The 25,171-nt window shown below is 42.3% G+C and overlaps 1 protein-coding gene across 2 annotated transcripts in view; it reads left to right on the forward strand.

The window, feature by feature from the left end:
* Positions 1-1,594: 1,594 nt before the first annotated feature.
* Positions 1,595-25,171, forward strand: part of STT3B (STT3 oligosaccharyltransferase complex catalytic subunit B) — a 49,446-nt gene continuing 25,869 nt past the window's right edge. The window contains exons 1-3 of one of the 2 annotated variants that reach the window (XM_080583018.1): positions 1,595-1,985; positions 22,165-22,273; positions 24,019-24,306. In XM_080583018.1, the coding sequence (XP_080439144.1) occupies positions 1,699-1,985; positions 22,165-22,273; positions 24,019-24,306 (684 nt within the window). In that variant the 5' untranslated portion in view covers positions 1,595-1,698. Of the gene's footprint in view, positions 1,986-19,101; positions 19,286-22,164; positions 22,274-24,018; positions 24,307-25,171 lie in introns of those variants that run through there. The other variant, XM_080583019.1, reaches the window with a different exon arrangement.

Raw genomic sequence — 25,171 nt, forward strand, 5'->3', positions numbered from 1 at the left:
AGTTCAAAGAGCATATTTACAGAAAAATTCCTAAGAGCTTTTACTAGAACGGTGCTTTTATAACCACTAAATTTTGTTACCCAAGCTCTCACGTATTCAACAGTACAGACTTTGAACAGTTTGAAAATGAATAGGCAACAATATTGTTTGTTACCAAGGACAAAGAAGCACTTTGCCATTAGTCAGCATTGAAATAAATCAAGCTCTGTCTGGGCTTGTCTATGCTCAAAAAATTGTCAGTATGGTCAGAATGATATAACATCCCTGTCGGAAATAAAAGTTATGGCACTGAAATTTAAAGTACACGCCATGAAACTTGGTCCATACCATGATCGGCAATGATTTTTAAATAAAACACATTTCTAATTAAGGAATGATAACATTGATAATAAATTTTACATAAAAAGAAGATTTATATCATTTTTTTTCAGTGCATCATCAGTCCATTTTGGCTCCTTAATATCTAAGGAGACGGTCTTGGGTGTGGGGGAAGAAAAGACAAATGTATTCTTCGTACACCGCCGCTTAAAGCAGCTCCTCTACTGCCTGATTGAGCTTGAATTGCCGTTACCACAAGACAGGATCCAACTGCGCGAATGGAAACACCGCGCTCATTTCCAAGCAGCAGGCCAGCGCTGAGCCTGTCGTTAAATCATTTTAGAAAACACCTGATAGTTACACATTTCTGGACACTTTTGCTCTTTGTTCGTGAGCCAATTAAAAAAATGAAATCCTTCAGGTGAAACGCCAGTTGGGCAGCTCATTAGAAAGCCCTCAGAGACGGCACTGGAAAGGGGACAGATGCCTGATTCAATTTCTCTTGGACGTATTATTGATGTGTTTTAGCAAGAATGGTAAAGAATAGTGTATTAAATACATAATACTAATAAATAAAACCTACATATATGTTTTTAAGAGACAAGATTCAGCAAAACTGAGCCTTTTAAGTGCGTGGCACTTTCCCTGAGCCGTGCTCGGGCTGAGCACACAAAATGGCGCACAGCACACGAGGCGCCTCAGGGCACGACCGCCTCAGGGCTCCCCCCGCCGGCGGGGCCGTTGGGGCCGTTAAGGCCGTTGGGGCCGCCCCTCGCGCGGCCGCGCCCCCGCCCCCGCCCCGCGGACTACCACTCCCGGCAGCCACCGCGGCGCCAGCACCCGCGGCCGCTAGGGGGAGGCGCAGCTCCTGAGCAGCGCCATGTGACCCTCCCGCCTCCCCCCCTCCCATTGGACCAAAGAGCCGTCAGTCATCCCCGACCCTCTCCCACCCCCGCCAATAGCCCGGCGGCGAGCCCCTCCTCCCCCCCTCCGCGCCCCGATTGGCCGCCCGGCCTCGCCCCGCCCCTTTTAAATACCTGTCGCTCTGCCACAGGCCGTCACGCTGCGAGGGCGGCGGCGGCGATTGGTCCCCTGGAGCCCCGCCCCTTCCCCGTAGCCCCTCCCCCTCGCATCGCCCCGCCCCGCGCGGAGGGCGGCAATGTCAAACGGCGGCGGCGGCGGCGGCGGCGGGAGGGGGCGGTGCGGGGCCGGGGGCTCCGCCCTTTCCCCCGCTCCCCGCCTCCATTTTCCCCGTCCCCTGCCCGTGCCCGCGAGCGGCCCTCCCCCTCCCCCTGCCCGTGCCCGCCCCTTCCCCTCCCTCCCTCCTCCCCCCCGCACACGCGCCGGGCGGGGAGGCTGCGAGGGAGCGGCGGGCGCAACATGGCGGAGCACTCGGCCGCCGACAGCGGCAGGCACAAGCCCGCCGCCAACTCCGTGCCGCCGCCGCTCAACAGCCGCGGCGCCGCGGCCGGCGGCGCCCCCCCCCCGGCGGCCGGTGGCGGAGGAGGAGGAGGCGGCGGCGGGCTGTCGGGGGGCCTGTCGCAGCCGGCGGGCTGGCAGTCGCTGCTCTCCTTCACCGTCCTCTTCCTGGCCTGGCTGGCCGGCTTCAGCTCCCGGCTCTTCGCCGTCATCCGCTTCGAGAGCATCATCCACGAGTTCGACCCCTGGTGAGCGCCGGGCGGGACGGGGCGGGCGGGCGGGCGGGCGCCCCCTGCCCCCTCGGTCCCCCCCGGTCCCCCCTATGCTCCTCGTCCCCCCCCTCGTCCCCTTCTCGTCCCTCCCCCGGAGCCCCGGGGCCGCCCCCCCCCCCCCGGGGATGGGGGCTGTGAGGGACCCGCCGCGGCCCGGGGGCGCCGCGAGGGGCCGGGGCCGTGAGGGGAGGCTCTGAGGGAGCCCCCCGGGGGTCGCGGCCGGGCGGGGGGCGTTGGGTCGCCGCCAGCTGCCTTCCCCACGCCGCTCCTTTTTATTATTATTATTGTTATAATTTCTCGGTTTTACCCCAAAGCTCGCTCCCTCGCCGCCCCCCCACGGAGGAGCGCGGCTGCTCGTCCCCCGGCGGAGGGGGGGGCCGGAGCCTAAAAGCGAGCCCCGTGCCTCCAGCCTGGAGCCCCCGCGCTGATCGCACCGGGAAGGAAGGAGGTGCTTTGTCCGCAAGCGCCTCGCGAGTAATCCTGCGTGGAATTTATCGAAATCCACAACTCTGGCCGAAATTCCACGCTTTGCGCAAAGCACGCGCTCCGCTGCGATAGTTTCACAAGCACCACTTCCTCCTCTCGCCGCTTTCCTTCCCCTCTCCCGTGTAATCCATTCACGATCCGTGGCACGAAATAGGGGATGGAGAACAAGGAATCGCTTTGTTTTTAAACGTTGCGTGAAGCAATACACGCTTGGTGATGTGAAAGCAAAATATCTGCAAACCGTCACGTAATTGCCCATAATTTACGTGTTTTTCTGCAAACGTGAATGAAAGGAATGCAAACTTCGATTAATAAAGTTAACAACGGGGAGCACAGCTAAACGCGTCTGCAGCGAGGCTGTGAGCCTGGGGTTGCATCCTATGGAGTAGTTTTTAAGGCTCTTCTGATCTAAATTGAAGCAAAAAATCTTCCCCTTCTGCTGTGGAGGAAACTTTTTTTTAAACGTGCAGATTACGTCTTTGTACAACTTTATCAGAGTTTTATAATCAAAGCTCATCGACAGACGAATGGAACTCTTACAGTGTTCGGTAGCTCTTGATATTAAGCATTGAAGGACACTGAAAACGTGCTGTGAGGGTTAAGTTCATAGTCCTGATCGCGGTTGTAAAGATAGCCTTCTGGTTTTAATAATGTCGAAGTTGATGCAGAGTCATCTTCCTCAGAGCGCACGCAGAAGGCGTTGCTGCCTGTGCTGCTGCGTGGAGCTCTGCTAATTAGAGAATAGATGAAGTTGACAAAAGTCATTGTTTTTAATGCAGGTCTGTGGGAAGCAGTTGAAATGTCAAGAACCATGCCAGTGTCATGTTGCTGCATGCCAGAAATGGTGGAGGCAAATGCACTTAAGTTAATTAGTAGGAAAGAGAACCTAAAATGGTAGAAACTAAGGAAAAAAAAAAAAGCGTTCTCTATTGCAGCAGCAGTATTGGTGGAAAGAGCGAAAAACGGTGTTGTTCCTAAATATTATTGAGTGGCTAGAAATGAACGTTTTTTCACAGTTATAAGGGTCTTACAAATCTGAATCTGATGTGGGAAAGGAGCTTATGGAAAGAGATTAGAAGCAGTGCCCTATTTTATTTTTTAACTACTTCTTTAGCAGCTTGTGCAGGTAAACTGCTTTCTTTTTTCTTTAGGACAGTGGCCACAGTCTTTGCTGGTGAAACAATTCCACGTTTTTCTCTGTTACTTTAGCATTTTCTGTGAAGCTTGTATAGGGCATAGGCCATCTATTATCTAGTATTTGTTTTGTGATGAGAGAAAGCAGAGGTATATTTGATAAAATGAGGAGCGTTAAACAAAACTGTTAATCTTTTGAATGGAAAAATACTGTGGCCTCTAAGGTGTCGAATGTTTTATCATTTACTGAGGAATTTCTGATGTTTTCTGATTTCTTCGTTTTCTGATGTGGGCATAAGAAACATAGGACATCCGGGGTGGAAAGAGAGGGAGATTTGCTTTGGGTTATCAGCAGGTTAATTAAATCAATTACTGTGTTTTTTCTAGCATCCTGACTGAGTTGCATTTCTGATGGTAGGGTTAGGTTTTTATTGGAGAGGAATGGGGGGTTTTGTTTTGTAAAATTAGTTACTGAGAATTTCTCCAGTTGGCATTTCTTCCAGAAATGACCTAAATGCAGTCCAAACAGTCCGGTGCAGTAGAGAGAGGGCAGCTTTTGCTTTTGATCTCCATTACAATACAGTGCCTGTGCGAGGAAAAAAACAAGCTGGTATTTTGTTGTCACCATACTGCCTTATAAACTTGTCAGCATACTGCCTTATAAACTTGTGACCCGCGTGTCGTTACTAGGATTACTGCTTTCTTTCACGCTGAATACCTTTTTCATATAGTACGGCCGCTTTAGTTCCCACGTTTTGTTTACTTCCCACAGTTGGGGTAGTCCAGAGACTTTGAAAAACGTGCGGAAGTTTTGGTCCTCCTAGGTCAGGGGAGCTGATGTGTGGAGTCAGGCAGCACTGACTTTGAGCTGCGCTTGGCCGTTGACAAAGCATTTAGTATTTAACTTCGGGGTTTCGTTATCAGGCCAAGAACTTGAAACTTGGAAAGTTGTTCCATGGTACGCCGGGGTGGCCAGGCTTCATCCCTGAAGTTTGGTTCACCTGGTGGCTGATGCAGCAGCTGGGTGAACCAAGAGCTGGATTTCTGTGCTACGTACCTGCAAGTGCAGAGTGAAAGAAGTTCAAGTGGAAGTACAGCAGTGCGCTTAACTCAGTTGTCCTGCTGCGCTTTTCCTTCTTTTGGATGCTCCTGAAATGGCAGCATGGCTGCCCAACAAACGCACCCAAAATTACGGAGTAGCTGAGAAGGGACTATGCTTCTTGCATGCTGGTTTGTGTCTAAAGCACAGCTCCAGCGTGCTGCTATGCTGTCTGTGTGGCTGCTCGTATCATGCCTACACATAACAATCTGTGCAACATGTGTTGGTGTACAGGTGAGGTAGGTAGATCCACCAAGGCAGTCACCTCCCGTCACACGCTGCCATCGCCGCTGACTAAAGCGGCACCAACCTTTGGTGCAGCACCAGTCTTCAGTGAGCGCTACCAGAATAGTGGCGTTCATTCTGTTTGCGTGCACAGTGCTTACCGTTGTCACGTGTAAGAAGTGCATCTGAATCGTTTATCATATCCCATGACATCAAGTCAAACTTTTGTCTTTCCCTGAGAATTTTAACAGCTTACTAAACAGCACATCTTGAAAACTGCAGGTACCTTAGGAGTGAAAGAGCTGGCTTCTGCTGGAATGCAGAAACTCTTGTGCCTGCACGTGAGACCCCATCCGTACCTGTTTGCCCGTGCGGTACGCAGCACCAGCCTGATGGTGGCAGCTAGGTTTGCTTGCCCGCTGCTCACAGCAGTGTCGTGGCCCACGGTCCTGCCGTTTCTGGTGCCAGACAGCATCACAGCGATCTCGTGCGTGTCTTTGCCTCTTCCAGCCTGGCACCATCGATCCATTCAGGCTGCCTGCTTTTTAGCTGTCATCAGGATGGCCGTTGTTCGTCATACCTCACTGAGGTAACGTTGTTGTGCTAGTGGGAAGTGTGGTGTGGAGATAAGATAGCAGTCTACTTTCTTGTCACTGATACCGTCATCTGCCGTTAGTGGACTCTGGTGGCTGGCGATGAACGGGCAGACATAAAGGTAAGGCCGGTGTGATCGCTCGCATTTCAGAGATGGGCAGGTTGAGGGAGATGAGGATTTTACCTTGAGCACAGCCAGAAAGGTTTTGCTTGGCTCAAGTCCTGTTTGCTAGATGGATTCTTGGGCTGTTAGGAACTTTTTTTTTTTATTAATGGAAACTTAAATTAACACCTTTAAAGAAGATATGAAAGCTTCATTAAAATCCAGAGTGTGACTCAAGCAAACGTGAGAAGTGTTTGGAATTGATCGAACACTGGAGGTTGTGCAAATGTATTGATTTCATTGGGAGAGAGTAAGGCTGTAGGTTTGTGTTGTAGTTAGTGGATCTGATGGTTGTCTTTTGGAGTAGGAGTTTTCCTGTCACCCACTGTGCAGTCCTACTTTTTCCTTTGTGCTTGCTCTAAAGCACTCGGTGAGTTGATTCAATGAGGTACATTGTCAAAATACTGTAACATTTCAGTTCTCTGAACCTGCCCACGATCAATTTTGATATTGCACTTCAGTTTCTTATTTCTGAAGAAGAATATGAATGTTAAAGTAAATAGCAACTGATTTTATAGGACAAAATCAGAATGAGTGATAGGCCAGAGATGTTTTTACATGTATGCACAGCACATTAAGAGTGGAGCAACTGGAGTGATGAAGGGTAACTAGCAGCAAATGAAAGTACCTTAAGCTAATGTGTTCGTAAAGGGAAAGAAATCAAGTCAGGAGGATGATACGGTGTTTGTAAGTGGTTGATAATCTCAATTAACAGCGCTCAATCTGTAGGCTATAGGTGCACGTGGCCCACCCAGATAGTTCATCTGGCCACCGCTTACCTGCTAGTGACTCTTCTTGCTGGGCAGAGAGCAGATTACACGGTAAATGTCTTGTTCCTGAGTGGTGGCAGTCACTGCCACCTCCAGCTGCCGTCTGCCTGGAGGCTCTCGGCCCCTCGCGTACTCTTGTTGAAAGTGAGCGTGTGAACGTGGATCTGTTTAGGAAACATTTCCCTCCCACTTCCCAACCACCTCCTTTTGTTGATGATCTTTGACAACTCCCAGACCTTTGGAAAACATTCATTTCCAATCCGGTTTGAATGTAATCACTTTGGATTGATTTTGAGATGCTGGCAAATGTCAAGAGATTCACACTGAAAACGTACTATAGCTTCTTCGTTCACAAGCTTTTTGATTCTGTGAAATGAGAAATACTCTATTTATTTCCACTTCATAGGAATATATTTGAAAATTCCCTCGGCATGGGCACGTCTTTGACTTTTGGTGCTTTCTAGATTGTAAAATTTCAAGTCCTGTATGTCGAGGGACGTGAGCATCCTTTCCATGCTTTGGTACTTGGAGAGTGCGGTTTTGAAGCTGAGTGAGCTTTTCTGGAAAGTTGATATGGTGTGAAGTCGAGAAGAAGTGAAATTGATTGCACTAGACTCTTTTGCTGCTTGGAAATTGTAGAAAGTGGTAAATATTAGAAATTTAATGGACGGAGGGCAGTCTTGCAAAAGAACATTGGGCAAAGTTGCAGGTGTAGCAGAGACACCGTGAGAATGGAGACCTCGAATTTGATCAGGGTAGACCAAAGCAGTCAAAAAGCAGTTCCCCTTGTAGCCTCAACAAGTCTCTATCAATCGTGTGAGAATCAAAACTGTTCCATCTCTACTGTTGTTTTCTACCCCCTTTACTGTTAATAGGTGCTGTTTCTTTCCTCACTAGCCCAACCTTCAGTTGGGGTGAAAGCCTCATGTGGGTGCAGTGATGGGAAAGAGGGGCAGTGGTCATAAAACCTGTGTGGGATGTGGGTGTGCACGAGGACTGTCCTTACAGCCACCTCCTGGAAAACACAGCAGGGGAAATGGTGCTTGCAAAATGCTGACCCTTTTATTGATTTGTGGAGAGAGGAACAAAACTGCAAAAGGAAAATGTATCGGAATGGTTTCTGTAGGCTGGGGTGAACTGAACTGACAGGTTTAGCTTCTAATGCCGTGATTTTTTTAAACAGTCTTCGACAAATGCTGTAGCTAGTCAGGTGTTACTGAGGGAATGCTACAACGAAAATCCTTGAATGGGCTTTTCTTGGCAGATACCCCATTATGCGAGCAGCTTAATATGTGCTGTTTTTTAAACAGAAATGGGATTCCATTACATAGGGTCAGGGTGGTTTATAAAGGTTACCTTTTGTTTCCTATCATAATTCTCCCTAATAGTCTCTGATTATGGCAACCTGTAATCCCAATTCTCATGTTTTAAATCTGTCTCGTGTTGGATTTGGGGTGGGAAGGGGGGGAGTTTTAGACAGTAAAGCTTGCAGGAAAATTGAAAATCCAATAGGTACTAATAGCTTAAAAATGGGCTGGAGGTAGTCTGGATTTAGGGGGATGTCTTTGCAGTTCCATAGGGCTCTCTCCTGATTAAGTCTGATTCTTTCCCATTTACTGTCTGTCTGTGCTTGTGCTGCGGAAAGTTTCCTCCTTAGTTTTTGAAAATTCTGTTCATGCAAGCCCTTTGAGGTACATTTGTAGTGACATTTGGAGCCAGTCCCGAGGGCTTCTTTCTACTTAGCAGAGCTGATAAAGCTGCTGCTTGTGGAGCCTGTGGAGCACTCTGGAGCAGGGCATGTGCAGATTTTTTATTACTGTAAACTCCTTTAGCAAAACTTGTTCTAGCCATTGGACTTATCGCTTGCTCGGGGAACAAAGTGAAGTTAGGACAAGTAAGCAGCGGGACTGTTGCTGTAGTCTTCCCGTGCTTTATGTCTGCAGTAAATTTTGTAGTATGTCCAACAGATAGACTTTGTTTCTGGCCCTATAGCTGAGCAGAGCTTCTGATCTTCACCTGAGCTGTTGGTGGCAATCCAGCTGGGGTATTCTTGATGTCAGCAGCTGGTAGGTCTGGGCTTGAGAGGTACTATGAAATGGACCCTAGGGTTATACCACACCTTACAGAAGCTGAAGCAGCCCGAGGAATGAATTTAAGGTCATGGACACAGAAGCCGATCTATTTTGTTTGTATTTCTTAACTTGCTGCTGCTTTCCCTGAGTGAAAGCTCCTTTGGCATATGGAGAATTAAGCGCGTCCTACACTTCCAAGTTCTTGCTATTAAGTGAGGCAATATCGCTGTGCTTTAGAAAGAGAAATGGGCTATTTTAAACAAGGAATAACTGGGTGCTTGTGCATGAGAGCTTCTAAGAACAGGAAATGGCATTTAAAATATCTGTACGCTATGGGAGACTCGAGTCCAGTGTCATGTGTTAAAGAGCCCATCTGATATAAATTACTGGGATATGTGGACTGTAATGAGAATTATTTCTGGGTGTTACAACACTCATCGTACTGTTTTCTACAGCAGTTTATTTGCATGGCTTAAATTAGTTTGTTAGTTAAAGGGCACGTCAGAGTTGTGTTGAGCCGATAATCCATGAAGATAGAATTGCAATACACCTTTGCAAAAGTTTCCTCGCTTAAAACAAACAAAAACCTTGAGAAACAACATTGCAGTTGAGGATGCAAGTTTGTTTGTAGATTTTTTTTTGTGGTGTTCTTAATGGAATTGCTGTTTTATATAGTATTATTTACACATTTTTTGAAAGGATGGCACACTGTATGCCTCTCTTATTCATGGGCATCGCCTATCCTGTTTGAATGGGAAATGGATTTCGGAGAAAGGAAAAACATGTCCTTACGTCATTTTTAACTGTTCTAGCGCACACATCTGGGCAGCCTACATTTTGTGAGTTCTTTGCTTTATTTTTTTCAGTCTGCTTATTTCTGTTTGTCTGTACATTGTAGCCTACTTCTGGTTTAGCTTTGAAGAGTGTGTTGGGTTTTTTGTGTTGGTTGGTTGGTTGTTTTTTAGTCCCGTCTTCCCAGTAGAGAGGGGTGTTTGAAGGAAATCTAGGGTGTGCAAAGCACCTGTTTGATGATACAGGTGATCAGGAAGACCACATTTTTGGCAAGAATACTTGCCTGCGAAAAAGCAGAATGCATTTTCTTGACGCAGCAGCAAAACAGAACAAAACAAGCCTACTTGTCCTAAATACCTTTCTTTATGTCTTCTGCTCCAGCTCTTATTTTAGTCTGTATCTTGAACGTGCTTCCTTCCTACTCTAAATTTATCCCAAGCAACATTAGGAAGTTCAGTTGAATAACTTAGAATTTGTAAATATTGTTTCAGATGTGTATCTTGGAAAAGACAGTTTCTTCTTCACGGTTGAAATACTTAGAGTTTATCATTTGGCTATTAAAGGCCTTTAAAATGCCTGTAATTCTTTCTTTGGCACTAGATAAAATGCCTTAAAGTTGCAATTTAGAAAGTCAGCAAAACACAATTGGAGCTTTGGCATTATATTGATGTTAATAGTGGAAGCAAATGGGCATCTCTTTGGCTTGCTTTACCGAAGAACAAGAATCATTAAAGCCAATGCAGCGTTCGAGTTTCCCAAGAAGTTGTGTAATGCTACTGAGCTGTGACTGGTTTATCTGATCCTGGTGACTACAATGATTTCTCCGACGTCAAACGTCTGAAGTAATATTTGAAAAGCTGTTTTATATCTCTCTCAATTTATTTTACTCTGTAACAATGTTAATATTTCATTTGCCATTTAGAAAATGGATTTTGACACTGAAGAGACTAAATTAAGACTGTTGCAAATATTTAATTTGTGATATCTCAGGTCAGTGTCATTTTACTGTTGGTAATGACAAATGTAAATTTTTCTCTGCTGTGTTCAGGAGCCATGGAACTGGCATTGCTTTAATTTTGTAATGGACTACTTCTTTACCAATGCTCTCCCATCCTCCCAAAGTAAAGCCTGATTTTTGCTTGGAAAAGCTTTGGTGATGTGTTTTGTTTCAAGTTACCTCATGCTTGTAACCCTTGCATCACTGAATTGTGTTTTCTAGCTTTTGCCTTGCTCTAGTAAGTCAATTTCAGGGTTCATTTTCCTTATGTTTCTGTCATGCTGTAGTAACTTCAGCACAGTCTCACCTATGCGCATCATGTTTTTACGTTGTGGTAGTGTGCTCCTTACAGTGCACTCTGCTGTCTTCTTTCAGGGTTATCTGCAGGAACAGAAAGACACAGAACAGCCTTAAATGTTAGTTGAGTGAAGCTTTTACCCAGGGTGTCAAGCAGTGTTGTCCTCTATCTCGGTATCTGTGCTGGAGTACCTGTGGATATATCATTTGTGTCCTGGGAAGCCTGTGCACGGTGATTCCAAAGATTCCTGCAAGAACTTCCAGGGAGCTTCCAGGAAGGCAGTGCAAGAACTTCCAGGAAGAACTTCCAGGAAGGCAGTGCAGCATCTTCTGGGTAAAGCCTGACTCTGGATACCTACAGTATGGCAAGGTGCTGCTAGGCGTGTCTTTACTGGAATAAATTGGCCCTATTTGCATCTAATCAAGTGGGGTTCCCAAGGTTTCCATCATCTGTTGGACATTTCCTGGAAAAGTTCTCTAACGTGTTATTGAATTGAAGCGCTCCCTGAAGTCCGACAAGTGCAGGTGTCAGGGTATGTGGCTGGATGCAAAAAAGGGGAGCTCCCTTTTTCCAGTGGCAGTAAGCTGCTTGCTGGCTTATTTTGTACCTTGATTTGGTCTCAAGTATCCATGAGTATCCCCCAACATGCTGTTCTAGTTGTTCAGGGGGTGAACATTTCAATGGTTTCAGCTAAAGCTCTTCGACTGTGCTGTAGCTGTTTAAATGTTCTTTCAGAAATATGATTATCACTACTTAAATGGTTATATGACATGTTGGACATCTGGGTCTAAATCCATTTTCTGAATCAGAAAGGCTAACTCTAGTCTTCTAATTTAAAGGTGCATTTGTGGAGAGAGAGTTGAGAGGGCATCATGCCTGGTGGGGACTGAAGCGTGGAAGGTCCTGAACAAGCCAGCTTAATTCATCTCTGGAGAGTGAAGAGAGAAGATTTAGGAATATGTGACCTCAGAACTATCCCTTGAGAACTTCTGCTAGCTCCTTTCCAACAACTCTCACGTATTCCCTGCCATACACCTCTTTTCTTCCCTGCCTGAACTTCAACTGATCCTCTTGCTTTAACATCCCCCTTACTCAGTTCCTCTTCATGTGCAGCCAGGTGTTTGTTTTACCTTACCCCATTTTATGTGGCACTGGGGGAGAAGGGAGAAGCATTGCACCTGAAGTTGGGACTTGCCATTTAATAAAATTGCATTCGAAATTAAACTCATACCTTTTACTGTTCATTAATGTAAGCCAGAAGGGATCTAACTACCAAATAGCATACTGATGTAGCCAGCTGGTCAAGGAGGTGATGTGTTTTGGAAAGGATGTGCTCATGGACACAGAATGGTGGGTGTAGTCTGTGACTATTTCTGTAACAGCATTTGTGACGGAGAGGCATCACAGCTTCAAAGAATATCTGTGTAATAGTGAGCTTATCTCATTTAAAACTATTGCTCCACCTCCAATTTTGGTTTTAAAAAGCAGCATTTAGGTTACTTTTAAATATGAATTGGATTTTACTAGATATCTAAAATGACAGAGGAGCACAGTGAAATAAGTTGATAGCTATAATATAATAAGGCTAAGCAATACTAGAAATCCATCATGTAATGAGAAAGCAAACATGTAACTTTAATTTCACATTGTACGTGGCAGGAATGTAATATTACTTCTAAATACTGCGAACTGCTGAGCACTGTAGTCGCTGCAGTGCACTTATCTGTAGTGTTTCTGTGAGGATACCTAATAAAAAGCAAATCACGTTTTGTTATACTTTTGTGATTCTTGTGCATAGTTTTAGAGAAACAGTGGTAACCATTAGGTGCAATTCCTAACATGTTGAATTAAATCCAGTGAAACCTTGCATTTTTGCTTTGATTTAGCCTTGTATGAAAGATAAAAAAAAAAATAAACGTAAGGGAGAACATCTTTAAATTCTGCTTGCCGTACTTATTTCTGACAATAAATCAGACACTGAAAGTGGATCAAGAATGCAAAATACAGTTTGAAAGGTAAATTCCTGTCTGTGTGTTGCAGGGAAGGATGAAGACCATTTTCCATTGTTTTCCTGGCGTTTGCTTATCGTATTGGTGACCTGCTATCCCCACACTGATTTCCTTCAGTGTGAGAATAGGTAGTCAGTCACTTCACAAACAGCTGGAACTGCTTCTGCCCCCAGCTAGAGGCTGCTGTTCCTTCCGTTGGCCTGTATTAATAGACTGAGTGCTCCTAATCTGCTTCAGAGAAAAATCAGGTGAAAATTTAAATAATCTTCAGAGTGGTATAATTTTTAGCTGTGATTCAAGCTAGTTACCTGATTTGGGCACTAAAGCAGATTAGGAGCACTTCTGCACTCCTTGTAACTAGCAAAGCTCAGTTGAAGGATGACTGCCACAGTTGAACGTGTGTTTGTGTGTGTGTATAATCCAGTACAAGGCATCCTAGAGTTGTGTGTCATCATCTTTTTTTTCCTTCCTTGCTCATTTGCAGTTTGGGTTATTCATGCCTTTTCCTTTTCAGCTTTGTTCTTTTAGGGCACAATTAAATTTATCTCTAGATTTCTCCAGTTCCTGGGTTTGTCCTGCAGACAGCTCTATCTCTGTTACAGAAAATGCAGTATTTATATGTACTAGCGTCAGGTCGCTGAAGTGTTAAGCAGCATTTGAGCAGACATACATAGAGTTAAATAAAATTAGGTCTCTTACACAGACCTCAGTCACTGGACAGAAATTGTTCGAGTCAGGTGGACCGTCTGGTTCTGCTCTGATGACGTTTTGTATTATCCACTCTGAAACATTAATTTTTATTATTGCAGCATCCATTGTAGTAAAAAGTCAGTGAGTCGATATCGCAACAGATGGAGCTGAGCAGGTGCACTCTGAAAGGTCCAGCTTCTTGAACTAAGCAGAATCTACAACCAAAAAAGACAACTGAAAGAAGCAAAGTCAGGGAGTTCAGATAACTGAGAGCTGGCTGTAGAAGGAAGAATAGCAAGTGTATTAGAGATGTACTAAAGAGCAAATATTTAAGGAATAGAATATTGGATGAAACACTACCTTATGTTAGCTTGCAAAACTGAGCTAAACTGCTGACATGCAATCACAACACTTTAGATTATTTCGTTTTGTGAGCTGACAAAAAAAAAGTGTACTGGCATAAGCCGTACCAAGTGGTTTGATATCTAAAGCCTGATTCCAGCTGGACCTGCTCTTTGTACTGCTGCAAGGCAGTTCAAGTAACCTTGGAGGCACAGCCTTTCTGAGAGTCCCATTTACTTCATGTATTCTGCAGCGTAGGAAGGGTCTGCCAGGTCACCTTGGGTCCAGACTGGCCGTCGCTACTTTTCACTTTCCATTTTCACTAACTTCACTTAATGGGAAGTGATTATGAAATCGGTCCACCGCATTTCGGTGCAGCTAGTACCTCCGTAGTTGCTGCTGCATTGTTGTGTCTAGATGACTTTAACACATCTTTAATAAAGATGAGGACTGTAATGGATGCTTCAAAACAGTTAAAATATACTTAAAGTACCCACGGTGAATAAGACATATCCTTTATTTTACTCTACGTTTCAAAGTCTTACAGAAATTAGTATTCTTTTCTGAGTAGGTATCAGATCTCGCTACAGGATAGCAGTTTTAGCTCAGCTCAAAAAGAGTCCACTCTAGCTGTTTAGGTGTGAAAGCACCTGTTTGTTCTGGAGTTGAAAACCATGGAGTGTGGTCTGGGAGCCCTTCTCTGCTCCCAGTCACTTCCTTGGAAGCACTCCTGTTCATCCCAGTGATTTCTAGTGTCATATACCTCAAGGAAAAAATACTTCTCAAAATGTTATTATTCAGCTAATTCCTTTTTGCCACCCAGCTCCTCATGTACTAGCCTTTAATATGGAAGCTCGTGAAGTCAAGCAGCCTTCATCACGTTAACAGCAAATACAGCATGAGTCTGCTTCATCTACAAGAAACATGTTCTTGAATTTGATGCAAGGCCTTCAGAATTGCTTGATGCAAGGCTAATGAAACACAGAGCAACCTGATACCACTCAGAAAAAAACAGACATAACACTGGTGCCTTTCCAGCTTGTGGTAACTAGTATTGTACTGAGCGGAGAAGTAATGCCTCCTAAGAAGCTGATGCTATCTAAAGATACGGAACCAGCATCTCCATCAGTATTGATGCCAGACATAGTGTAGTATCTGCAGTGAAGTACTTGTCTAGTAGAGAAGAAAATGAGCATTCAAATTTGTCCTGCAATAATCCTGAATGATTCTGCTTAAATCATCATTGAAACCTTTTGGGAATTTTGACTGTTGAAATAAAAATGGAATCATCACTTTCTTGTTAGGTCTAAAATGTTATGAAAGGCAGACTTCACTAGCAAAGTATGACTTTTAGTATTGATAAAACTAACTCTTTGCTTCATAATTTGCCTTGAGACATGGAATAGTTCAAAAACAAGACAGAAAAAAGGTCATGAAAAAGCTTTTTAGGCATCAGAGGAAGTGTCTGAAACTGTAGGCAGATGTACGCCCACTGCAGCGATGATGGGAAGCATACCGTGGCTTCAGATGTACTAGATTGTGTGAAAAGTATAAGGAGTGGTCATGGAATGCTTTAGAAAGCTTGCAGCTATTTAGCAAAAATATTGAAGATGCCCTGGGCGCTCCAAAGAAGTTAGAGTGTATGCTCGCTGTAGCATTTCATATCATTAAGCTACTGGCAGCATGCAATTCCTGATGTTAGCGTCTGCTAAGCGTGACATGTTATTGCAGGCAGTCAAAATACCATGCCAAGAAGTGGCAGCAGGAATGCTGTAATCTTTCTTAAACACATTAGGGACATTCTGATATTCCTAATGGCTATTTTTAATGGTTATTCTGTACACATTCTGGTATTCTTCAGGGTTTACGTTGAGCATGGTTGAATGTTGCACCTGAAAAATATTAGCTACCCTTTTGGTTGTGCCATCCAGCTTTGTTTCTTCCTAGGCTGTTCACTGTTCCTCCCCATCAGAAATGATTCTAATGGTGTTACAAACAGGGAGAGTTCAGTTGCTCAGCTCAATTCCAGGAACAGGAAAAAAAATACATCTTCCTCCAACTCAGAATTTCCATCTTTTCTGAAGTTAGGTGGTCACACCACTGCAGAACCTGTCTTCATCTTGCCATTTTATTACATCAGTATATCAAACGTGAGACTTGTGGGAGACAGTTTGCAGGATGTGTATTTCTATTTTCAGATGGCCCTGCTTGCAACAAAAGCTATAAGGATCAGTTGGGTCTCTAAATGTAGGACACTCTTGAGAGCTTTCACCAAATACTTCATATTAGTTGGGGCTTATCTCAGAATACAAAGAGAAATTACATATCCCTATCTTTACAGATAAAACGACTAAAACATCCCAAAAAGTCATCTTTAACCCCCCTAACACGGATAGAATTAGGACAACTTTAAACTCCAGTCAAAGCTGTTATTTTTACTTTCTGGCAGACTTGACTTAATAATTAGCATTTTCAATCAACTTCAGTAAGAACTGTGTGAGCATGTACCGTGTCTCCAGTGACAGACTGGCTAGAGTTAATTTGTTCATGACTTCTGGGTGTTTGTTTTCCAGCGAGGTGCAGAAACTCCAGCTGAGTGTGCAAAGTGATAACAAAGCTCTGGTAGGAGTGCAAAAAGAAATACCAGAAAAAAAGATTTGTAATCACATAAATACTTGATTATATATAAATGTTCTAACTGGGGGCAATTCATGTAGTGTATCTTATGTTTGTATTAGATTTAAGACCTAATAAAACCATTCAGCTGACATCAGCTCTCAGTTGCAAAGAAAGGAACATGAGTTTCTTCTGAAATAAAACTGCCTGGTTGCTCTTCCATTTTGCAGAATTTTGTCAGCCTCGGCACAGGTGAACTGAAGACCAGCCACCATCTCAATGGCAGCATCTCAATTATCACAATGATTCTTGCACGTGTACGTCTCGGTTCCTCCATTCTCAATGTGATGTCTGCAACACCTTGGTTTTGGCAGTAGGAAAGGCTCCTCATCTATCATTAGAGCGTTGGCGTATAGGTATTGCTCATGCAAAATTCTGACCTTGAAACTGGCTTAAAAGGGCGTATATGCTCTTTTAGGGTTATGAACTGAACACAAGAGTTTTTATGATGAGAAATAACACTGCTGTAGTGAATTGAATTCATTATGTGATCCGTAGGATACTGTGCTTCCATTTAAAAAAAAATATGCAGAACTCGTGATAATTTCCAGTTTGTAACTAAAGACTTCCCAGTAAGACTTCCATCATGATGTGCTCCTAGTATAATATGGAGGCAAGCAGGTGTTTTAAAACTCGATATAAAACACAGTGTGTATGTTTCTTCATTTCAGTGGAAGTTACTGAACTTTCTCATTAGATTTTCCATAAAAATATTGCACTGAATAAATTCTTCCTTTGGATGCAAAGAATATGTCAGATTTGGAGTCAATCTGCGACAATCTTTTCCAAGAATCTAGACTAGCTGTCTCTAATTAGATGCTGTATTGCAGAATTGATTCTACATTTGCATTAAAATCTGACTCCTAGGATTGTTCAGATAGCTTGTAATGTTCACAGTTGGTTTGTATCATGTCATCTTTCTGAATTTGCAGATGTGAAAATTTTGTGCATCTGCAGATGAGGACTTCAGTGCACAGAAGCCTTTATAAACGCAGGCTTAGAAAATATTCAACAAATTCTGCTGGTAAGGAGATTACATATTCTCAGATGGCTGTAAATGCCAGATAAAAAGTCTAGATGATGGGGCAGTAGTAGCATGAAACTGGCAGTATTTAGGCAATCAGCAGCATTCCCACAAGAAGCAACGCTGGTCTTGGCCTCTGGTGTAATGGAAGGGTCAACTTCATTTCACCACCATCAGTGTAATTTGCCTTAAATGTTGCTAAGATCTGGATGAAGTAACTGCATTGCTGCGCTACATGTGCTCTCTCTTCCTACGTGTTTGTACTTTCTGAATAAGCTGAACTTTATTTGAATATTCACCTTAAATAGTACTTTTGTCAAGGAAGTACTAAACTTAGGAATGTCAAAGCCAAAGATTTCTCCTTACAAATATAGCAGTAATTGTTGCTGCGAAGTGCTGCAGAGTTCCATAGCTCCTGGATATAGCAAGTAATCGCTGTGAATAGCACTAACTAATCATCTTACAGCATTACTTTGTATCATCAAAAAAGCAGTTCACAGGGTGGAATAAAAATTAAACCCGAGCATGAACAGATAGTTAAGATTTGGTATTAGCAGTACATAACATATAACTGAAAACCCCAGAGGCTTTATTTTGCGAGTTGCCTAGTTAAGTTTCCAAATTAATGTTGCTACTAAAAGAGAAACTGCCTTTGCTCAGTTATTTTGCTGTTGCTGCTTGTGCTCTGTTGTAAGCTGAAACTAAAATATGCTTTGAAAATGAGAACTGTATCTTTATTGACTCATCTTCAGTTGTCTGCTGAACCTGCTGTAATATAGATATCTCCAGTAGTGCTGCAAAATTAATAGTAGCATGCATAGAGCATCTTCTTTGTGATCACTTCTTTGTGATTGTTCACATCCCCCAAAAGGTTCAAACTAGAATACCAGGCTAATTTGGTGATTGGGACTTCTTATTCTGAAACCTACAAAGAGGATTGTTTGATTCCTTCAAAATTTAGCTTGGAGGAGGAGGCAATTCAAACTACAGACCTGACAGAAAGAGGCAAGGAGAACAGCAGAGCATTGTTTTCCTCCTGGAATGTCAGCTACAATAAGAAAAGTCAGCACATGCTGGTGTTCAGCCAGTCAGGTCCACAAGAGCTCTTCTTCGCTGACTGTTAGCGAGCATGCATCTTTTTCACGTCGTGGGCTGAGAATGTGAATATTCATCTCAGGCTCTGGAGCTAAGTTCTTAATTAGGCACATGCTTCACATAATTTTGTTTTTCATTCTTCTCAGGTCTGTCTCACATTGACTTGGCTTAAAGGGAGGAGGGAGAGCCTTGGGAGGTGGGTGAATGGTTCCCATACCTCAAGACAGATGGCTGAGGGTGGGAGGACAGGAATCCTCCTTTCCTTCAGCCCGGTCCTGTCTCATAGTACCACATCCTGTTCAGTCATCGTAACCAGCAGCTTCCTCTGGTTCTGGTTGTCACCTTGGCTAATCTCTAACCAGACAGGGAGCAGGTTGGATAAAATCCCTCAGTGTCTCCATCCCCATTTCTTGCTGCTGGGGGTGGAGGAGCTGGGGGAGACTGTGAGTGGCACCCAAAGCTGAGCAGTGCCACCCCAGCACAGCACAGGCTGTCCTTGTCTTCATTTTGATTCCTCCCTCAGCTGCAGCCCCTCGATCTCCAGGATGTGGGCACAACCAAAAGGCTCGCCTGCTGCTACTTCCCAGGGCTCTTCTGTGCCCCTGTGAAATCCATCAGTAGTTACAGATACCGTAACAGCACTGCTGTGGAAATACGATGCACAATTTATGAAGTACCAAGACAGTGAGAGCGTTGTATGATGAGTGTTTGCAGTATGTGCTGCTGTTGTCTCTCTCTATTCTAGCCAACAGGGAAAGGGTTTTACAGGGTTCAGACTTGTCCCTGTAGGAGCAGCCTGCTAGGAAGTGGGTAAGTGCTATGGAGCATAGTACTCGCATCACGTGCAGTTGTCTGTACGCTGCCCGTTGCTGCTGGTTTGTCAGTACCTGAAGCTGGCCCTCGTGCAGCGTTACTCAGTGGGTTTCTCCTTACCTATGCATATGTTTGCGTGCATATTTCTTTTTGGTAGCAGGTTACCTGCTGGGAGGGGAAGTGAACACTTTTTTGCTCTGAAGTCAAAGTGAGGTACTGTAGTTAAGCTTCTAAATACTTTTTTTATGTAGGTTTCTGTGGTCAGAAGGGCGTTTCTTGGTCTACGTAGAGGTCTTCCCACAGTGAAAAATTAACCAACCCGTATAATTTCTAACCATTTCTGCTATAAAGACAGTCCCAGCTGTCTCTGTATGCTTTAAATTCATGGCAAAAGAATCAATCACTTTTCTAAAGGAGGGGTTTAATAGATTTGTATCTGACCAAAAAAGGGTTTGGAGGGAAGATTAAATTCTTCCATTTTAAGTGATAAAAGTAGAAATGCTGTTATGTTGCATTTCAATTTTGAGTAGTAATTCATTCTTATTAAAGACTTAATGGGATGCTGCCAAAGCACAAGACAGTTGTTCACATCCCTCTGAAGTCAGTTACGAAGCTTTACTAGTTCGAAACATGAGGGGAATGTCAATATTATTCTTCTTGCCTATTTCATTTAACTGATCTTTCAATGTTATAAAAGGAAACGTTTAGCCTGTGTGAGTTTGAGTCATGACTTAAAAAATCGACAATAGTCCATGTTAGTAACCATTACCTTTCTTGTTCCCTTTTTAGTGTCCTAGGATAGCAGTGGTGACTGGGTTTTCGGTGTGTTTTAGGTCAAGTCCATCACTGGCTGGAGTGCGTGCATCTTACGGTCTGTACAGCTCCTGCTTTGTCTCGCACGGTGCTGCAGGCACTTGGCACTAAACAAATTAACAACAAACCTTGCTACACTAAGATAAGGGCTAATTTTACAGGTACAGCATTTCATAAATCATATTACACTTGACAGTTCAGAACTGAAGAATTAATTAATATTTAGAAATCTAGTCAAATGGGAATAGTTGCAGGCTTAGAAGAAGCAAATGTCACATTGCTGTTTGATAAACAGATTTCTAGGTCAGAATGACTGTTGTTTATGTGAATATTCTTACACAGCTAATTACTGCTGAAGGTCCACAGTTTTATCGGTTAATATATCGTGTATAACTGCGTATTTACCATGCAGGAGAGTTTTCCTGAAAATACCGCACTTTTTTATGTCACTTGACTGATGATGTGACAGTTCAGTGAGTGAAACACCCAGGTTTGCTGACATCTGGACTTGAATTTCAATTCTTTTTGTTCTTTTGCTGTGTAGACGAAGTCTGCTCATAACCTCCTTGTGGTTGTAGTTCAGCTATTAGACTTGTTCTGCTGATTAAACAAGTAGGAGCTTGATGGGACTTGATGTCTTGAGTGACATTAGCTTTATTCTGGTGAAATGAATTAATTTAAAGTAAACCAGTGATATTTTGGGGAGCCTAGTTATACAAAAGAGCTGAATGTAATTTTTAATTTGGTGTTAAAGTGATGCGTGTTACTGGTATAAATAGATACTTTCAGGAAATGGACAAAAGGACAAATACATGTAAGCCTCTCTAGCCTTGAATGCTGAGTGTAATTAGAAGTCTTCCATGGTGGCTTGCCCATCTATCCTGGTGTCTGATGCAGTATTCCATCTTGTCACCTGACTTGTACTTAACAAAAGAATTAATCTCTAATGCTTCTTTAACTACCAAATTTCATATTTTTAACTTAAATACCCATTGGAATGTCTATTAGGAGGGTTTCGTTGATGGAAGTTGCTTGCCTTAGAAGTGGCATTTGCCCAGGCTTTTTGAAGCCTAATGTTGGCTTGCTGGTTGGGGTTTTGTGTGTTTGTTTTTGTTGGTTTTGTTTGTTTTCCTCAAAACTGTACAGCATTGCTATCAATAACCTTGTTGGTTTGGCTTTTGAATACTCATGTACAGGTTGCAGTTCTGGATAACATGCATTCACAGTAGTCTTGATTTCATTTGCAGAATGAATGTATTTTGTAGTAGTTAAAAAGTTCTGCTGTCTGAAGTTTGAGAAACTTGGAAGAATTAATTATTTGCCAGAAAATCGGAAGTTTATTGCATTGATAGCAATCTGTGTATGCTTTTTAATGTTTTATGGGTGGTGTGGAAGACTGAAGTGAAGGTACACATGGAAAGGCTTTCATTATGCAAGAAACTTCCTGCAGCAGAGAACGTGTACCAACTGGAGGTGAAACTTCATCTACAGAGAATCTGTATTATATAGATTCTTTTGATTGAAAGAAGGGATTGTGCAGGGGCCATTAGGTTCATAATTGTTTAAACAAATAGGCTGCCTTCGTTCCATATTATTATATTACTTCGGCTTTCAACATTACATGAAACAGCAGCAGCAGATGTACTTACTGGGTAGCTATCCTGTCTCAGAAGTCTTGCCTTAATTCTTCCATGGTCTTAATTCTGCTTAAGTGGTATTCTGGATGTAGTAAATCATTGGTTAACACAATACTAGTTTTAGAAGAGTATGCAGAAAGTGACGGAGGTGTGTGTCAGAGTCATAGAAAACTTCTTAATGTTTACCAAAACAAAGGCTGTGGCATTTCACCTGTGTACATGCACTGGCTGTAGAAATGAAGAAAATATGGTGGTTAATAACTGAGAGAGCTTGGTAATTTGTTTTAAAACTCTATAGATTTAGAGGGGAATGTTGTACAGTAAACAAGATGTTAAAGTTTAATTACCTTCTAGATCTTAGAAAAAAGAGGACTTAAGGTTCTTGATTTTTATTCCCTCCCCCAATTTTCTTCTCTTTCTTTCTAGGTTTAACTATAGATCAACACATCATCTTGCATCCCATGGGTTTTATGAATTTTTAAATTGGTTTGATGAAAGAGCATGGTACCCACTGGGAAGAATAGTAGGTGGAACTGTAAGTATTGTAATAACTTAAAGATGACTTTGTAATAATTTTGTTGAACTTTAAATATAACTTTGACATCGATAAAAGGAGGATCTTAATGGAATATACTTTTAATTGTCAAATTGCTGCTGAGGGAATAACTACGTTTTTAATTTTTAGCTGTAATAACTGAGACAGTAAGTCAACATGCATTTGTCCTATCCAACAACATACCGTGAACAAGAAATTGGGTTTTACCTTCTTACACCTGAATTTCTGATAATAATAAATAGGGATTTTATGACTCCTGTAATTCTGATTTTCATGTTTGGGGAAAACATTGCACAGTGGTACTTAAAAAAGAAAATTTAAATTGAAAAACGGTTCTCTCTCTCTCTCTCTCTTAAGACACAAACTTTAAGCCAGTGGTATGTGTTGAGTGGTAGCCATCTGAATATGGAAAATGTTAGGATTTCACTGAAAAAAAGACCTTTTGAAACTAAGCAGGAGACGTGTATGAAGCGAAGTGTCTAAGGAGCGGCTAAGATTGGTGTCAATGCAAGTTATAAAATAGGGGAAAGGTATAAGAAAAAATACCAAATCACAGTACAAATAGAGTTCAGTAGTAGAGTGGCTTTAGTAACACAGCCACATCTAACCTTGACAGTGCATTAAAACTTTTTAATTATAGGACATACCGTTTAAATTCATTCACAGAGCTTTTTGTAACAATTAGATCACCATTCGTTTTAGTATTTTAGGGATGCTTATGGCACACTTCTTTTTTTTTTTTTTACATACTTGTCTTATATAACGTAAAAAGCCTTAGAAATTTAAATTAAAATTTTGATTGTATGCTTTATTTTGCAAGTCACATGGTATATTATGTTTTAATAGTTTGTCTTGAAAACCAGGTCTCCAGGATATATGCAGAAGAACATCTTATCATCTGTTAATTTAATTTAGCACAAAGCTCTTCTTAGCTTTCAAAAGAAACTAAGGCAGTTGAAGTCCATATTAAGTTTCCTACTACATATCGATTTTTCTAATGTTGATAAATGTGAAAGGGTAGAATTCCTATTAAGAATATTTCAGTGGTCTCCAATATTCTATGATAGGCTCAATAGATTTGTATCTATACTACTCTTTCCTGGAGGACATCTTAACTCAGTATTGTAGGGCTTTATTTTAATCCTCCAAGGTGTCTACGGATAGCTTGCAAATACATAATACTCAACTGTCAGTCAGTCAGCTTTTCTACTTAAAAACCTCAATGTATATTTTCTTTCTCCATGCATAACAAGAAATAAATGAACAGCATGGTATATTAAGGTGAAAATTGAATATGGCTAGGGAATGTTGTATGGTTTCTTGTTGTTTTGGTTCTTTTTTTTTCCTTAAAGCTGTTAGCTGGCTTGAAATTCTCTTGCAAACTTTAGCTTCTGATTCCATACCTGGAATTCTCATTATGTGATACAAATCCTCATTATGTGATAAATGTCAGGCAAGATAGGATATTATCTATGTGCTGCTTATTCATTTAGAAAATGGATTATATGTAATTGTTAGCATTTGGGTAAAATTTAAAGGACCTCTGGTATTCAGCAGTGCTGTCAAAATATAATTAAAGTAATATTAAAATAATTCCATTAGCTTTACCTACTCATTGCTTGTATCAGCTTAAGAAGTGATTGTATTTCATTGCAAATTATATGCAAGTAAACTTACCATGATCATTTTCTGCAATAATACAGTATGTTTTTTTCTCCCTTTAGGTATACCCAGGACTGATGGTGACAGCAGGCCTTATACATTGGATTTTAAATATGCTTAATGTGACAGTCCATATAAGAGACGTATGTGTGTTCCTAGCACCAGTTTTTAGCGGCCTTACAGCTATTTCTACTTTCCTGCTCACCAGAGAACTGTGGAACCAGGGAGCAGGGCTTTTAGCTGCCTGTTTTATTGCCATAGTTCCAGGTTACATATCTCGATCAGTAGCAGGATCGTTTGACAATGAAGGCATAGCTATTTTTGCACTGCAGTTCACATACTATTTATGGGTAAGTAATTGATGAGTCTTTTGCTTTGGAAAGGTTTTTGGTTCCTCCTCCAACCAAATGACTGATTTTTCTTAGCATCCATTGAATTCTCATTTTGTTCCCTCTCATCTCTCTTCCCCTTGGCCGTGGATCAGGCGAGTACTGAGAAGTCACGTGGCCTGAACCACTCCATGATAACACTCTTCAGTTTATTTATTATGTAAAAGTACCGTTCAACTGAAGTATGTGTGTCCTGTAGTAACGGCAATAGCAATGAATCTATAAGTTTGAAGCAAACAGTAGGGTTGCTTTCGTTTTTCAGTTTGGTTATATTGGTATTATGTGAGCATGAAACTTCAGCCTCCTTATTTAGCTGGTAAAAAGCAGTAGACTCTCAATATAAAGTCCTTTGAATTGTCATCTGGAGAAGCTGTTGACTATGTGTCTGGACTTTGACTTAAGCATCCAACTTACATGCCTAAAGCTGTCCACAGGGCGAGGTATTCATACTACTTGCATGCTTAAAAAATGTGTAATAGTCTAATGTTTTTTAATTAGCCTACTTGTTCATGCATATTGTCTGTCATTCCTTAACCTCCATGTAGAACTGCATCTGCCATGTAGTCCTGTGTGAAAGAAGGGGTTTAAACAAAATGGAGTATTTCTGGACTGTTGTATCTATTTTGGAAATAGCACAAACAGAGTAGCTATATTGTTAATTCAGCATGGACACTGTATGGTACTGTTCCTTGTGCCTTCCTTTAGTGTATGTACTTTTTGTACTGAGTGTCTCCACGGGTAGTATGTATGCAGTAGTTACAGCTTTTCTCATGGTTTGTCAAAAGTTTGAGTTCTCAGAAGTAAATATATACTTGCAAGTCTTTTT

The sequence above is a fragment of the Anser brachyrhynchus genome (assembly GCF_964034855.1).
Source record: "Anser brachyrhynchus genome assembly, chromosome: 2".
Lineage (NCBI taxonomy): Eukaryota > Metazoa > Chordata > Aves > Anseriformes > Anatidae > Anser > Anser brachyrhynchus.